This window comes from Phoenix dactylifera, chromosome 8, assembly GCF_051530095.1.
Source record: "Phoenix dactylifera cultivar Ajwa chromosome 8, Ajwa_hap1_PhDact_Kaust_v1.1, whole genome shotgun sequence".
Lineage (NCBI taxonomy): Eukaryota > Viridiplantae > Streptophyta > Magnoliopsida > Arecales > Arecaceae > Phoenix > Phoenix dactylifera.
In genome coordinates this window covers 25,883,213-25,896,353 of record NC_143197.1, presented here as the reverse complement: position 1 = coordinate 25,896,353, position 13,141 = coordinate 25,883,213, and the positions used below count along the sequence as shown (strand labels likewise).

At 40.8% G+C, this 13,141-nt stretch overlaps 1 protein-coding gene across 4 annotated transcripts in view; it reads right to left on the bottom strand.

Moving 5' to 3' along the window:
• Positions 1–13,141, bottom strand: part of LOC103697307 (protein ZINC INDUCED FACILITATOR-LIKE 1-like) — a 35,959-nt gene that overhangs the window by 12,359 nt on the left and 10,459 nt on the right. For 2 of the 4 annotated variants that reach the window (XM_039124774.3, XM_089925016.1), the window contains 8 exons: positions 8,361–8,421; positions 8,117–8,219; positions 7,892–7,994; positions 7,743–7,796; positions 7,592–7,654; positions 2,252–2,301; positions 2,092–2,167; positions 448–654 (listed from right to left, as the gene is read on the bottom strand). In XM_039124774.3, coding sequence (XP_038980702.2) covers positions 448–654; positions 2,092–2,167; positions 2,252–2,301; positions 7,592–7,654; positions 7,743–7,796; positions 7,892–7,994; positions 8,117–8,219; positions 8,361–8,421 — 717 coding nt within the window. The remainder of the gene's footprint in view (positions 1–447; positions 655–2,091; positions 2,168–2,251; positions 2,302–7,591; positions 7,655–7,742; positions 7,797–7,891; positions 7,995–8,116; positions 8,220–8,360; positions 8,422–13,141) is intronic. The other 2 variants (XM_088703235.2, XM_089925017.1) reach the window with 1 other exon arrangement.

The following is a 13,141-nucleotide window of genomic DNA, read 5'->3' as shown; positions in this document are numbered from 1 at the left end:
GCAAAGGCACGAGTAGATCGTCAACAAAAAACAAAAAAAAAAACAATCTACAGGACCTGGCAAAACAAGAAAATCTATATCTCAACAATTTTTTTTACTGCTGGAATAATGACAGAAAAATTGCATTATTTCCTAAACTAGAATGAAATTAACTTGAAGATAATCATAATCACCCTTGAGCTCTGCAATAAACATTGCAAATTTTAAATTCAGTTTACTACATATCTCAGATGCCAACACTTCTTGAAGTTCATATGGGCATGCAATGTTACAAAACATAGCCATTTATTTCATGAGAGAATATTTGCTTCACAAATAATATGTGCATGCATTGCACTTGCATGCACAGTACATATGGAAGAAGCTTTGGAGTAATACATAAAAAATAATAACATTTTATTTAAAGATTTATAAAGCAATCAGATACATTGAAGCAAGAAATATTACCTCAGTGTAGGCCATATCGTGAAGGGAGAAAACACAATAAACAATGATTGATGACATCAATGGCCAATTCTTGAATAGGTTTTCTGTAGGAGCTCTTTCTTCACTTTCATTGGCATTCTCTTTTAGACCAGATCCACGTGATGGAGCCTCAAGAAATTCAATTGTTCCATCTTGCATTTTGTTTACAATATGCATATGCAAAGTTTCCTATAAAATTATACAGATGTAAGAACAAATTATACTGCTGAGTAAATTTGTATATTTGTGCTCTGCATCAGAATAGCCACTCATGAATGAAAATGAAACTAGTAAGAGAATAAATGAATTAGAGACAATATATTTGTTGAATCAAGTAAAAGCAAAATCCAGTTTATGATAACAAAAAAAATGGTTGGAAAGAAAACATTGGAGAACACCTCTCCAAAGCCAATAATATAACATATGAAGTATGTCCTCCCAAGCAAGGTCTGCCGTACCGGCCCGTACTGGCCGGTACGGGCCAGTACATACCGGTCCGGCCCTAGACTGGTACCGAACCCGCGTGGAATCCGGTACAGGGTTGTTTTTTCAGCAGAACCGACCAGTACGTGCTCCGTACCGGTCGGTACCGGCCGGTACTGCTTGGTACCGGCCTCGTACCGATGCGAACCGGTCGGTTCCCACCGCGCGCGGCGCGTGGTTTCAGAAAGAAGTGGCCTGACTGGCCACTTCTTTTTTAAAAAAAATCGGCCACAGCTTTTTTAAGTGGCCGAGAGGCCACTTCTTTCATTTCAAAAAAACAAAGAAGTGGCCTCTCGGCCACTTCTTTCATTTTTGGCTCGCCGTACCGGCCGGTACGTATCAGATCGGACCGGTACCGTACTGGTCCGGCCGGTTATCAGTACGCCGACCGGTACCGGTACAGCGGACCTTGCTCCCAAGTATCATGTGACAGTATTTTAACCAGAGAAAGTTCTGGTAAATACGAGAGATTAAACCTTGTAAATGCATGCAAATCATGAGTTTTTGGTGCTACATGATTCAGAAGCAATCAAGTGATCATAAGCATTACGCAGAAAAAATCATCTAGGTGGCTGCTGGAATCCCATAAGATGCTAATTCTCTTCCCTTTGAACTAAAGTAATCGCATAGAGAATTCAAAATCAGCAGTTTTCGATGGATTTATGTTGTTTTAACATTGTTTAACCTACAGAAGGCTATAACGTTCCCCTCAACTCCAAATGAACTTTCTGAAGATTCAAGGAAGGAATGAAAAATATGATTTTTCTATTCAAGAACATCCATATGCCTATGCGTTATAAAAGGATCTTCCTCATGCATGGAAATGTATGATGGGTCCATTCATGTTCAGCATCATCATCCTTGTATGATAATTTTGTATTACTGAAGATACAACAGACACTTTTAGAATCTTAATTTCATATGGTTTGAAAGAGTTAGACAACAGGTGGGAAGAGAAAACAGAGTTAAATCGATTCATTTTGGTTATTCTAGCAAATTTTTGAAAAATTTGAGATAAAATGGATTAAAAAAGATAAGGGAAACAAATGAAGAAGGACCCACATGTAACAATGAAATAATGTTATTATCATTTTGCTCTAGCATACAAGATGGGGAATATTAAACATGGATTCTACAACTTACAGGAAGCCATATGCATAGAATTAACACACCAACTGCAAAGAGCGATATACAAAAGCAGGGCAAGAAGTATGGGAACCTACAAAAGATGGCAATAATAAAATTAAATATGAGCAGAGGTCATAAATAAGCAAACGGAACTTAGTAGTAGAAGCATCCATACCTCCCAAAAAAGGAATCCTGGGAGAATATATCAGGATATTTTTCTGCAGGCTGATACAAAATGCATCGAAAGACACAAGAATAAGAATTTAATATAATGAAAATTTCTGAAAAAAAGGGACAATCACAAGATTAATTTCCTAATAAGTTTGGACTTGCGTAACAGTTAGGTTACACCAGCATATAAAATATAATGCTTTTTACAACTTATAAGAAATCATAATATGAAGTTATTAACAATGGAAAAGGATGGAGTGTGCTAAGAATGTTTGATACAGGCTGAGAAAAACATTATGGCCAAATGCTTTTGAAATAAACAATTCTTCGTACACCTAATGTTTTTCAATGACTACTGTGCAAAGCTGTAGAAATATTAACTGGTATATGACAATATCCTAACCAATTTGTTGCTCTAGAAAGCCAATCATCTCTATAGTCATTGTCCACATTAGCACTGTGGCTTGAATACCCCTTAGACGACTAGATGTTTGATGATGTTGTTTTGACACAATGACTGAATTCTCCCAAAAGAAATTGCTCTTCGTTTTAATTTCAATTTCACTCTCTAGTCATTAGTCAATCTTCATCTCAAATTTTGCTACTTTCTTCTCTGAAAGATCATCACTCTTGCTGTCAGAGGTACTTCTGTCATTTCAACTTCCACTAATAATATGACTTTCTTTTATCTGATTGGTACTAGTGTCCATGAAGATTAGAGTTGGGCGTCGGGCCGGGCCGGCCCGAGTTGGGCGTCGGGCCGGCCCGGCCCAGGCCCCCCGGGCCCGAGGTCTAAACGGGCCGTGCCTGGCCCGGCCCGCTTCATAAGCGGGCCGTGCCGGGCACGGCCCATTCAGCACAGAACAGGTGCCCGGCCCGGCCCCAGGCCCGTCTATTGGCGGGCCGGGCCGGGCACGGCACGATACGGGCCGTGCCTGGCACGGCCCACAACGGTTCCAAACGGGCCGTGCCTGGCACGGCCCGTCTGGAGAGGGGGGGAGAAAAATAGCCGTTTCCAACGGCTATTTTGGGAAAATTCCAATTTTGCCCCTCCCAACAGTCCAAAAACGGCTAAATTGAGGGATATTTTGGGGAAAAAAATTTTTTGGGCTTCTATAAATAGCCCTTTCCTCCCTCATTCTCACCACACCAAACCAACTATTCTCTCCTTCTCTACTACTATTATTTCTCTCTTCTAAAGTGCTCTTCTAGCAATTTAATTTTTAGTTTGCATTTAGCAAGTGTTCAAGTGCTACACAAGAGGAGGTTCCTGTTGAGAAGAGAAGGTCACTCCTGTTGAGAGCACAAGAGAAAGCTCAGAATCTCGGCTCTGCCTCTGTCCTCCGACCCTCTACTCAATTCCTCCTTGTGGTTAGTTTTTATTTTTTGAATTCATCAATTTAGATATGTCATTTTTTGAGGAAAGTCAGTTTGGCATTCCTCCTGTTTCTGAGGGAGAAGAAACTAATCCCCAACCCCATGTTCCTAGTTCCTCTAGAACTAGTGAACCGAGTGAAGATCAAACCTCTTCTCGTAAGAGGACTAGTGCTGTATGGAATGAATTTGATAGTGTTATGGTTGATGGAGTCTGGAAAGCTAAATGTAAAAAATGTGCCAAACTTTATAGTTGTAGTAGTAGTGGGGGAACAGGGCATTTAAAAAGACATCAAGAGAGTCATAGGATGCATGATTCTCATGCTCAAACTCAAAGTATCCTTAATATACAAGGGGGATTACTTGTAGGTAATTTTGCATATAATCATGAAAATCAAAAAAAAGCACTTGTAAAATGGATAGTTAAGGATGAATTACCTTTTAGTTTATGTGAATCTTTTAATTTTGAAGAATATGTTCAATTAAACCTACAACCTGCTTACAAAAGAACTAGTAGGCGTACATTTAGAAGAGTAGCTATGACTAACTTTTTAGCAATGAAACAAAGTTTAATTGAAACACTTTCTACTTTAAATGTAAAAATTTCATTAACTTCTGATATTTGGTCAGCATCTGTAGGTAGTAATTGTTTTATTGCCATTACTGCTCATTATATTGATAATGATTGACAATTAAATAAACGTATTCTTGCTTTTCGTGCTTTTGATTTTCCATATTCTGGGCAACAAATTTCAAATGTCATTTATCAAACTGCATGTTCATATAATATTAATGATAAAATTATGTCTATTACTTTTGATAATGCATCTAATAATAATTCTGCTGTTGCATTATTAAAAGACTCATTGCATCCCATGTTAGATGGAAATTTATTGCATATTAGATGTGCATGTCATATCTTAAATCTTTCTGTTCAAGCTGGCATGGGCATGATTCAAGATGTGATTTCAAAAATTAGAAATGCAGTTTCTTTTATTCATGCTTCAAGATCAAGACATCAAGAATTTAAGGAACTATGTATAAATCATGGTAAACGTTTTAAAAAATTTAAACTTGATGTAATTACTCGTTGGAACTCAATATATAGCATGATACATGATGAATACCCATATAAAAACTTATTAAGTGCATATATTAATGATCGTGGATTAGGCTTTACATTGACTGAAACTGATTGGAATAAAGGAAAAATTTTGGAAGATTTTTTGCTTAGTTTTTATAATGCTACCAATGTTCTTTCTGGTATTTATTATCCAACTTCATGTTCATTTTTACAACAAGCATATATAATTAGTCAAAAATTTGCAGAACATAGATATGATAATGTTTTAATGCCTATTATTGACCTAATGGAATCTAAATGGAATGAGTATTGGGACAAGATATGTCCTATGCATAACTTAGCTGCTGTATTTGATCCTAGAGTTAAATTAAATGGCGTGCTAATTTTACTTGATGCATACTGTGAAAATATGAATCAAGATCCTGAACCTGCTAAAATGAGGTAAAACAACTTTTTTATGATATTTATGCTATATATGATGAAAAAATTCGTGGATCTAGATTTTCCGTACAAACCTCTATTTCTTCTTCTAGTAGTTCTCGTTCGTCATCTATTTTTTCATTCATTGCACAGAGAAAACACACACATGCTTCAAGTTTATCTTCATCTTCTTCATCTTTAAGTAGTGAACTAGAATTTTATTTACGAAATGATCTTCAGTCTGCATATGATGAAAATCAAATAGAGAATCTAGATGTATTATCTTGGTGGAAGAGTGTTAGAAATCAATATCCTGTTATGTCTGCAATTGCACGCGATATTTTAGCTGTGCCGATGTCCACGGTAGCATCGGAATCCGCTTTTAGTGCAGGTCGGCGTGTTCTTGACGAAAAGAGAAGTAGGATGACGGGCGAAACGGTGGAGATGCTTCTCTGCTTCAAAGATTGGTTGGATGCTGAGGCAAGACTTCAAGATAAAGGTGGACATAATACAACATCCTCTGATGATGATGATACAAACACTAATGAAGAGTGAATATTGATTCACTGAATCACTGATGATTAGTAAGATTTCTTAATTTTTTATAATTGTACATTTTTATTGTATTCTGGAGGGCAGACCAAGGTCCAAACCTCGGCCCTTTCTTATTGTATTCTGGAGGTCAGACCAAGGTCCAAACCTCCCTTCATGTACCATTTTGATTTAAATTAATAAACTGGTAGGGGTCTATGCCAAACCTCCCACCATTAAGGTGGCTTTATATTAATAAATCCTTAGTTTTCAATATGTATTAATTTATTAAAAAAAAATTATGAAGCATTAATTTTTATGGAGACGGGCCGTGCCTGGCCCGGCCCAGGCCCGGACCGGGCCAGGCCCCCGGGCCAGGCCCGCGGGCCGTGCCGTGCTTGGCCCGCGGGCCAAGAGCGGGCCGTGCCGGCCCAGGCCCGAAGCGGGCCGTGCCGGGCTCGGCCCGCGGGCCAGAAACCCGTGGCCCAGCACGACCCCCTTAAATGGGCCGTGCCAGGCACGGCCCGGTACTGTAGGTAGCGAGCCGTGCCAGGCACGGCCCGCTTCGTGCCGGGCCGTGGGCGGCCCGGCCCAGTGCCCAACTCTAATGAAGATCCTGACCCCAATAACTAAAGAGGAAACTCAGATATTAATATTTACAAGAAATAGCAGTAGTGTTTTATACTCCCGGTTGTCAGCAATTAATGACAGGTTCAGTTGGGTTCAGTCGATTAAATTATGCATGGTCCACTGTGAGAAGCTGAATATCATCAAGATCCACTCATTAGACCCCTCAATGATATTATACCAATTTTATGCAATATACTTAATTAATAAACAGTAGGAAGCATGTCCGAGAGAGAGAGAGAGAGTAACATATACAAGGGAGGGCACCCTCCACACAAATTATACACCATCCTCCTTTTCTCTCTCATGCAAATATTTTGGAAACATATCACCTAAAAAGATATCTTCAGAGAACTAATTCCTTTGATGTCAAAATCCAAATGGTTAAAACAAGTAAAACTTGATCAAAGCAGATCTCCTAATATTTGCTAACTGGTTAAACTTTCTATTTCTAAGATTCAGGTTTCCAATTAGTTTAATGATTGCAACATAAACATATCCTTCTCTTCTGTTAGCATCGTACAGAAGCTCAAAACATTTGAGGCTTCAAAAAACTAACATCACCATCTAGAAAATCTCTATACAGCCATCATTCTTAGGTTGAAGGGAAAGAATGATGGCACGATGTTTCATGTGCACTCCCCCCCCCCCCCCCCCCAGGCTAAAAACGTCACAAAAAAATCCATGTAAAAATCATTTTGGTCAGGTCACTGATTCCTACTGAGACCACATTCCTGACATTTTCTTTCATAAATGTTTTATCTCCTAGAATTACTTTGTTTCAGCTGATTCTGAACCATTAATAGGATGATGGACCACCATCTCCAATTGAGAAACCTAGAAATAGTATGACCCTTTGCAACTCATTGTCTAATCCATTTGTATTCGGTATGCGTATGTCTATGTGTTTCTATTTCTGTGTATATGCATTAATTTATATGTGTTTACGTGTGTGTGGATATATTTGGTATTTTATTTTCCTCCTTGCATGTGCTGTCATATAAATTACTTTTGAACACCCTAATTCACTGATGTAGCCCTAATTTTTTTGGTAGATTTTCTTCACAATATAGAATCAATCTTGAAGATTTTTTTTCTCCTTGCATTTTTTTTCTCTTCTTTGGCATCGTTTACTCCAAATTTACATACATAAAGTATTAATATAAAAATTAACACATATAGCTGTTAAATAAAAAATGTGAATGTGTTGTACTAGACAAACATTGGCACAGCTGCAAGCAGCTTGGCACTCAAGGATGCGCAGTTTCATTTCCAACAATGCGCTTAAAAACAATAATTCATGGGTACCTGCGCAAAGAAGCCTCCAATTGCTGGGCCAATTATCAAACCTATACCCCACGCTGTGCTGACCTGAAAGGACAGCCAGAATACCTAAATTATGCATTCGTGAGAGATACAAAATATATTTGATTAAACAACATATACAGAATTTTGTTACAAGTGATAATCCAAGAGCTTGATGCTCTGCTCGACAAACTTCTATAGAATAAGCCTGTGCAAAATTCAAGTCATAAAAGTTACAATTAGCTCAGTACAGTTAACAATTTGAGAGGAATAACCAATCAGCCATAATGTATTTATACATACCTTTATTGGACCAAGTAAACCATTTAAAGATCCAAGGAGTAATCTTGTAGTAATTGCCATCCAGTAAGTTGTACTTAGCCCAAAAAGAGTGTTGAATATGACCCTGTAATGGCAACAACACCAGAGTGACAAGATAGGATTCGAAACAGAAAAAAGCTAAACAATATTTCCTTAGCATTTTCATGTTAACAACGTTGATCAGACAGGAAAGCAAGTGTTACTGACACAGCACATATGCCAATCGCAATAACAGGTTTTCTCCCATATCTATCAGCCACCAGTCCCCAAAATACAGAAGTCAAAGCTCTCCCGAACATAAATGAAGCTCCTTCAAGAGGGAAAACATATGTCAGTCACATCCAGTTAACATGTGCAACAAGGTACTAACTGTGACAATACCACCTGAATGTTTGATTTGCAGCACATCAGATATTTTTACATGCAGTGCAAGTGTGCAACAGATACTCACCTACAAAACCTGCATAGAATCCAATATCTTCTTCCCTTTTGGCAATATGCAAGTCTCTTATCTATGGAAAAGAAAAAAGGAAAGGAATCATGAGTGATGTTCATTTTATTCAAAGTTCAAGGGCTTCAAGCACATATATGGCTAATCAAGGTATCTGCAGAATATAATCTAGGATAAATCTACCATCTGCAATATATTGAAACTTCAATGACCTTAATCCTAGAACATCACCAGCCTTCCACTGCCATGATACTAACACCTTTCCCATAATCTCATCAACCCACCATCATCCTGACATCCTTCTGCCCCTACCACTACCAGGCCACCATCATGATTCATGGCCGGTACATTGGAACAATGTTGGTTATGTCAATAGCGCAATGAGTACAGCAATGGCAGGTATAGTTTATGGATTGGGCTTGTGGAGCATGATAGAGGGATGGTGTAAGTGATGGCCATGATCCAACTGGTGGCAACAGCACTAATGACAATAGAGGATGGAGGGTAATAAGGGGTCCGATCTTGACTGGTTCTGATAAAACAAAAGCATACAAGGTTCTAGCCAAAATTAATGGTAAACATATGCATCAATGTGATTGGTGTTATTAATAAATCGTATAATGAGGGTGTCAATTGGTAAAGTCACCAAGTGTGAAGAGAAGAAGAAGAAGAAGAAGATGATGATGATGATGATGATGATGTATCATGCAAAAAAATATCTAATAAAAGCAATGACCAGAAAATATAGTGGAGTCACATCTGGGTTATGTGATGCGGAAAAATATCGAATAAAATTGTGTTGGGACCTAAAATGTTGTGTTGAGACCTACAATGTTGGGGACTTCCAACAAAGAGTTGCTGGAGCTTAACATTCCCACTGAAGAGGAGCTTCACAAGCATAAGAATGCCAGGGTGGACATGTGGGAGAACTAGGAGTGAGAAACAAGAATACCAAAAAAACATAGGAATTTCATTAATTCGGAAAATAGTATTCGAGAATCAATTGAGATGGTATGGGCATTTGCAATGAAGATTCAAGGAGGCCCTAATAAAAAGAGGTGCTTGAATCTATATGAAAGGTCCAATTAGAGGAGGGGAAGATCAAAACCAAGAAAACGAAATTCAAAATAAAGGATTAGTAGTCTCCCTTAAAAGCAATAGCTGGGAAACAAGGATCAAGAAGGTTGGCCCCAAATAGGTGATGATGGCTTGATGGCCATGGATATGACTATTCTTTTAGAAAGAGTTAGCATCTGGTGTCAACTAACACAATTACCGGCAATAGCCTTTGAATGATTGATATGACAAAAGTGGGGGAGACAGAAGTCATGTGCAGCCATGGTATGCTAGGTGTTGGAAGAGTTTTATATGGCATTGCACTTTAAGGTCGGCTGCTGACGAGATTTGTGCTGAGCGGGTGGGGATAGGGCATCCAACCGCAATGCCCTGGGTACCAGATGGAGAAGGCCATGGACCACGCCCTGTTTCAGCAAGAGCAAGCTAGGAGGGTCTGAGGCTTGTCAATATCCCGTTGGATGCTCGGTGCATGTCGAACTCCTTCACTCAGGCGCTTAGACGATGGGCCGCCGCCCCTCAGACTCGATATGTGGCCATTGGGGCGACTTATACTACTTACCATATTTGGCTGGCTAGAAATACCTGGATATTTGAAGAGAGTAGCCCTACACCCAAGTTCGTCGTGGAGTGGGCCCATGCACAGGCGGCGGAGATCACCCATACAGGTCCATCGGATAGGCCTTTAATAGCTCGGGGCATCTAAGGCTTTACATCTGCTCTTGTAGCGCTACAAACGATGTTTTTACCTGGGAACCCCTACCCCCGAGTTTCCTCAAAGTCAACTTCAATGAATGCAAGCTAGATGGTGGCAGAAAGGGTGGTGCAGGCTTCGTGATCAGAGATCCAGACTCCAAGGTGGTTGTTGCTGGTGGGTGCCAGATTTTTGATATTTCTATTTTTGGGGCGGAGCTGAGGGTAGCTTGAGTTAGTCTATGTCAAGTCCGGCGTGTTCTGCGGGCCAGCGCAGTCCTTGTGAGATACGGGCTGAAGTCGGCCGCCCCAGCCAACTTCAGCCGCGTCCTCTTTTGGGAAGAGCCGGAACAGAGGATCGCCATCGCGATCCTCTTCGGCTCCTCCGGGGACAAATGGGGCAAGGGCGCCGCGGGTATCCCGCGGCACCCCCCCTCTGGTCAATCCGCGGCCAATCCTGGCCGCGGATTTCGCTCGGCCGCCGCGATTCACACGGCAGAAAGCCGTTACAATGGGGTGATAAAAACCCCCATTTCTTTCTTCCTTCCTTGGATCCTCCACCGAGAACCCTCCTCTCCTCCTCCCTCTCTTCCTTGCTTCTCCTTCTCCTTCGGTGACCGCGTGCGCCACCCCAACCGAGCTTCTCATCTTCTTTCTTTGGATTTTTTTTGGTTCCCTCCACTTCCCCTGTTTCGAGATCCATTCCCCCTTGTTGCCGGAAGCGTCGCGCCGCCGCTTGACCGCCGGACTGAGCCACCCACGACCAAGATCTACCGCCTCCGTTGATCGCCGGTAAGCTCCTTCCCTTTGTTCTTCATTTTTGTTGCCAACTCCTTCCTCTATTTAGGCCCCAAACTGAGACCACTTCGGTCTCTTTCTCGACGCCGGCCACCGCAGCAGCAGCCAGCTGCCACTGCGATTGGCTGGCCATCCACCGGGGGAGAGCCTCCGCCACCCAGGCCGGCCACCCTACTGGCTTTCTTTCTCTCCCGTTCTTCCATCTCCCCTATCCATGGGGAGTTCAGTGAGGGAGAAGACCCATCGCGGGCCTAACTGGGCCAAGTTTGGGCCCGATTCACTGTGGGCCCAACTTGGGCCCAGTTCAAACCCGAAAATCTGAAAATCCGAAATCCGGAACCCGAAATTCGAACCCGAAACCCAAACCCATTTGGCCAATAAATAGAATTTTGCAGTTAAGCCCTTGACAGTACATGAGTTCACAAAATAGTCGTCTGCAATTTATGTCTGATCCCTATAAGAAAGATTTATTACATAAAAATCCTCAAATATATTTATTTAGTCCCTTCACTCAAGTTTTATCATATAACAGTATCCTGTAATTAAGTATTAGTCCCTGCAATGAATTTTATTGCATAAATGATCCTTTTAGAGGCCAACCTTGGGGGCCCTATTGGGCCGGGTCTATGCGGGCCCATTGGGCCGGGTCCGATGTGGGCCCTATCGGGCCATGCCCATTATGGGCCAACTCTGGGCCCTGTTGGGCCGCGTCCAATAGTATTATTTTTGGTTTTGCTTAGCTCTGAAATTAACACAGAAATTAATTAAATTTAAACAGATGAACCTGATCTGCTTATCTGAAGTAGGAGTTAAGCGAGAAGAGGTAAGTAACTTAATACTTCAAGTGTGATTTCCAAATTATTTGATAAATTGATTAAATTTTGACATATGTTTTGTATTCAGTAAAATGGGTCAGGCATATTAAATTTTATTTGAAATTTATGTTATATGCTCTGAATTTCCTAAAATATGACTGGATAATTTATGAAATATATTTTTCTATGTATATGCATTCTCAGCATGGCTATGATCTGTTCTGTTCTATTCCGGCCCCGCCAATGGGGATCATACGTTGGACCTGTCGACTTGTAATCTGTGAGGAACCGGTTTCGACACCGCGCTACCGGTAATTAGAATAGTGGATTTGGACACCGGCTGCCATCGATGGGTAAATATAGTGGATTTGGCACTTTTGTGCAACACCGGCTGCCATCGGTGGATAAAAATAGTGGATTTGGCACTTTGTGCAACCCATGCCACTGGGTTACGTGGCCGTAGCCTATTATGTTGAGATTATGATATCAGAGCTTTTTTTGTAAAATGATAATAAGTTTTGGAAAGAGAAAAATGATATTATTTGTAATTTATTCCCAGTTATTATTTTATATTTTGATCTGATATGCTGTGATCCCACTCTTGGGTATTTTGTTGCTTACTGAGCTAGTGTAGCTCATTATTTTATTTTCTCTATTTTTCAGATCCAGATGCTTGATCGCACGGGATTGGGGAGTGCGTTAGATTTCCCGACGATTCCTTCAGTTATTGGTTCTTTAGTTAGATTAGCTTGAACATTTGAATTATGTTAGCAAATGTTATTTTGGAATTTTGTAAGACTGCTTTTGAATGACCTGAATTATTTATGTCAATTTTAAGCATCTGTGATTAACCCTTAAATAAGTTTTGAACATCTGTATTTGCTCCGATATGTTCCGATGCCTTGCACGCCTGTGCGGTCCGCCGTGCGGGCGTGCGGCGTCTGCCGCGTCTCGGGCTCGGGGCGTGACAGTCCTCTTGGAGGATGACTTGGCTACGGTGATCGGCTGGATCCAGAGGTGCACCGGCGACATAGGTGGCTGCCACCCATTGCTCCGAAATATTCGGGCCATGGTAAATAGAGACATTGCCTTCCAGGCCAAGCATGTCCATAGAGAGGTCAGTGAAGTTAGATTGGGTGGCCTTATATGTGGCAGACCACTTTGGAGGAGCTCTCTGAGTTGGTGAGAGGGAGCTGCCTAGAGCGCTCCAAGACTTGTTATCTTTTGACTTTTTTGGATGTATTCATACTAGAGTATATGAGTCATCCGTTGTAGCAAAAAAAAGGAGCAAACAATGTTACATAATAAGTCATCAGATGAAGTAAGTGGGCCATTCATGAATAGGTGGCACTGCTTGAACAGCTGGTATAGCGCTTAAAGGTTAATAGTCACTTTAGCAAT